Raw genomic sequence first — 4,491 nt, forward strand, 5'->3', positions numbered from 1 at the left:
CTGCTATATGGAAAGTGAATTTGCTCTGTAAATCTTCACCCAAATCGCAATAAATAAATAAGTTAAATAATTTAAAAAAAGAAAGGTGATTCAACAGAATGTGGAAATTATCGAACAATATCATTAATATTATATGCAAGTAAAATTTTGCTGGGGATGATTCAGAATGGTTGCAGCAATATATTGACAAGGAACTTCCAAAAACTCAAGCCAGATTCAGAAGAGGGCATGGAATGAGGGACATCATTGCTGACATCAGATGGATCTTGGCTGAAAGAAAAATACTAGAAAGATGTTTACCTGTGTTTTTTGACTGTGCAAAAACATTTGACTATGTGGATCATAACAAATTATGGATAATTTTGTGGAGAGTAGGAATTCCAGAACACTTAATTGTGCTTGTGAGGAACCTGTACATAAACCAAGAGGCTGTTGTTTGAACAGAACAAGGGGACTGCTACATGCTTTAAAATCAGGAAGGGTGTGTATCAGGGTTGTATCCTTTCACTATACTTATTCAACCTGTATGCTGAGCAAATAATCAGAGAAGCTGGACTATATGAAGAGGAACACGGCATCAGGATTGGAGGAAGACTCATTAACAACCTGTGATGGGCAGATGACACAATTTTGCTTGCTGAAATTGAAGATGACTTGCAACACTTACTGACTGAGATCAAAGACTACAGTCTGAAATATAGATTACACCTCAACATAAAGAAACAAAAATCCTCACAACTGGACCAGTGAGCAACAACATGTTAAATGGAGAAAAGATTGAAGTTGTCAGCGATTTCATTTTATTAGCATCCACAATCAACACCCATGGAAGCAGCAGTCAAGAAATCAGAGGGTGGATTGCACTGGGCAGATCTGCTGCCAAAAAACAAGAACAGACAAACAAACAAACAAACAAAAAACCCTCTTCAAAGTGTTAGAGAGCAAAGATGTCACTTTGAAAACAAAGGCATGCTTGACCCAAGGCATAGTACTTTCAGTAGTCTCATATGTATATGAAAGCTAGGCAGTGAATAAGGAAGACCAAAGAATTGATGCATTTGCATTGTGGTGTTTGGGAAGACTACTGAATATACCATGAACTGCCAGAAAAAGGAACAAATCTCTCCTGGACAAAGTACAACCTGAATGCTCCTTAGAAGAGAAAATGGCCAGAATTTGTCTCACCTACTTTGGTCATATCAGGAGGAGACCAGTCCCTGGAGAAGGATATCATACTTTGTAAAGTAGAGGGTCAGTGAAAGAGGGGAATACCCTCAATGAGGTAGATTGACACAGTAGCTGCAATGATAGGTTCAAGCATAGCATGGATTGGAGGATGGTATAGGACCAGGCAGTGTTTCATTCTGTTGTACACAGGGTCACTAAGAGTCAGAACCAATGTGACAGCACCTAACAACAACAAAGCTTTTACCAGTCTGTTCATGCCAACCCCTCTCATTCCCCTCCACTCACAACCATCCTGTATTCTCCACCTGCCACAGACACTGGGTGTTACTCTCTCCTTCACCTTGACTGTCACAGAACTTCAATTTTCCTCTTGCAGTCACCAAATCCTTGCCTTTCAGAAAGGAGACCTGGGTTCAATTTCTGACCAGTGTACCTCAAACACAGTCACAAAACACAGTCAAAAAAAGTTCTGTCTTTGGAGGTTTGTGTGTTGCTATGAGACTGTGCAGGCTTCAACAGAGCTTCCAGACTAGAAAGAAAGGCCAGGGCATCTAAATCTGACAGTTAGTCAATGAGACCATATGGATCAGTGCTGTTCAATCTCATTGTGCATAGAGGGTTACTGTGTGACAGGGCCAACTCAACCTCAGCTATTAACAACAACAGCAGCAACAGTAGTATTTTAGTTGTTGATATATTTGTCATGATTTACTTCATAGATGGTAAGCGTCTTATTAGGATAAATTGTATGTTTTCTTCTCTGTATTCCCTATGGTGCCCAACAGAGTGATTTGAACATTGCAGATACTCAATAAATTGAGAAAATGAAAGAAATATGAGTGTGGTCTCTTCGATTTTAAGGACTAGAGAAAGTATTAAGACTTCATTGTTATCCATAGTGCACCCTTGTGAATATGAGAGTTTGTCTACCTGGTCCTCTGTCTATACTTGTAACTATTAGTTTTCTCTAAAACATTTGGATTTTAATTATGTTGTCAAATTCCTGGAGGCAATGAATGAGCAGATGATTTAACTGGTAGATGGTTACAAAGAAAAGAAGGTTGAATATTTAAATTTCCCCAAGAAAGAAAATAGTAATTCATATAGCACTTTTGGATATATAACTAGTATTATGTGCTAAAAAAAAAATAAAAAATTCACTGCCGCAATTCAATTCCAACTCATAGTGACTCCTCCTTGGGTTTCCGAGGCAGTATCTCTATGGAAGTATATTGCCCAGTCTTCCTTCTGAGGAGTGGCTGGTGGGTTTAAACTGCCAGCCTTCTGGTTAGCAGTCAAATGCCTTAAGCACTATGCCACCAGAGCTCCCAGTATTATGTACTAGTAAAGATTTTTTTTTTTTTTTTTAAATCATGACTTTCTTCTAGTATTTCTAGATAGACACCAGGTACCATTGTGTTCATGGAAATACTAACTGAAAGAATTTAAATTACACTTTCACAGATGGAAGACCTCTAACTCTGAAGGACATATGGGAAGGAGTCCATGAGTGCTACAAGTCACGGCTTTTGCAGGGACCATGGGACACCATTTCCCAACAGGTTAGAGATGATTTTTATTTTACTATATGCAATTCTTTCTCTCTGCTCATCTTTTCATCTAGTTCTCTCCCTCTCATTTTTTGCCCTATTTCACTTCTCTACTTCCTCATAAATTTCAGCTCAAAGAATGTTTCTTCAAAAACACTTTCTCAGACCCAGGATTTATAGCCCTGGGTTATAGCCTGCTTATTATCAGCACTCATAACCAATACTAACTTGTGGCAACCGCAGGTCTTACATAGTAGTAGACCAACTCCATAGATTTTTCATGACTATATCTTAATGGAAAGAGATTACTAAAGCTCTCATAAACCCACTGCCATCAAGTCAAGTCCAACTCACAGCAACCCCCTTTAGATTTCCAAGGCTGTATATCTTTACAGAAGTAGAGCCCCTCATCTTCCTCCTGCAGAGCAGCTGGTGGGTTGGAACCGCTGACCTTGTGGTTAGAAACTACCTTAAACTATCATAGCATCCTATAATTTTCCTTCATAGCATTCACCACAGTTTTTAATTATATATTTGTGTATATATTTTTTTAATGTTTGTCTTTTCTACCAAATCATGAGTGTTTATGAGGTCATACCACATCTGTTTTACTTTTCATTATCTACCCTGCATGAACACAGTACTTAATATATAGTAGATGCTCAAGTAAATGAGACTAGAAACTAAATTGTCATATATTCTAAGAAGTAGATAATATCCCTGTGTCAGGTATAATTCTTCATAGTTTAACTATGTACATTTGCAAAAAAGAAAAAAAAAAAACTTTTGATTAGTAATAGATTTGCTATAGTGATTTGCAAAAGTAGAGAAAATAGATCTGTCAATCATATAAGTCATTATTAGTGCCTTGCTAAATTCAGCAGTTAATTATTTTAGAAATTTAAAAATAACATTACCTTGCAACCAATCATGGTCTCTTTAAAAATAGTTTTTTCTTATATCAAAAATCTTATTTTTTTCCCTATCCTTGGTTAAGCTTAATCAAAGTTTGCTTTAAAAATGATTTTATTAGACATTAGAATTTTTATGTCCTCTTCTATGTTTGATCACAATAATGACAGTTTTTTTAATCTCTCAATCAACACGAGGATCCTTAGGATCTTTTAAATAGTGATTTGATAATGACTACAGGTGACTTTTTTTAGATTTTAATTCAGGACAAAAGTAGATTTAAATGTATATATATTTCACTAGTTGCCATGAGCCGATTCCAACTCATGGTGACCCCATGTTTGTCTGACTAGAACTGTACTCCACAGAGTTTTCAATGGCTAATTTTTCAGAAGTAGATTGCTAGGTCTTTCTTCCAAGGCATCTCTGGATGGACTGGAACCTACAACCTTTCTATTAGCAATTGAGACCATCAACCATTCATACCACCCAAGGACTCCCATATCTTTCACACTGCCTTTCAATTGATCCTTTCCTTTCCCACTGTCACCTTCCAGATCTAGCCCTTATGACTTCATCTGGAACACAATAAAGTCTTGTATTTCTGGTCTTCTAAACCTTCTCTCTCCCTATCATTTACTACTATTTATATCTTAAAAAATAAAAATGTATTATTGTGATTTGGGTGAAAGTTTACGGAGCAATTTCATATTCCATACAGCAGTTCAGGAGCTCTGGTGGTGTAGTGCCTAAGGCATTTGACTGCTCATCAGAAGGCTGGTGGTTCAAACCCACCAGCCACTCCTCGGAAGGAAGATTGGGCAATCTACTTCTGTAGTGA

The 4,491-nt window shown here is 37.2% G+C and overlaps 1 protein-coding gene across 1 annotated transcript in view; it reads left to right on the forward strand.

Annotated features, from left to right (window-relative positions):
• Window positions 1-4,491, forward strand: part of ATG10 (autophagy related 10) — a 605,094-nt gene that overhangs the window by 425,409 nt on the left and 175,194 nt on the right. Inside the window, exon 4 of the mRNA XM_007943474.1 lies at window positions 2,653-2,750. Within this exon, the coding sequence (XP_007941665.1) occupies window positions 2,653-2,750 (98 nt within the window). The remainder of the gene's footprint in view (window positions 1-2,652; window positions 2,751-4,491) is intronic.

This window comes from Orycteropus afer, unplaced genomic scaffold, assembly GCF_000298275.1.
Source record: "Orycteropus afer afer isolate SDZICR_OR568_19922 unplaced genomic scaffold, OryAfe1.0 scaffold00107, whole genome shotgun sequence".
NCBI lineage: Eukaryota > Metazoa > Chordata > Mammalia > Tubulidentata > Orycteropodidae > Orycteropus > Orycteropus afer.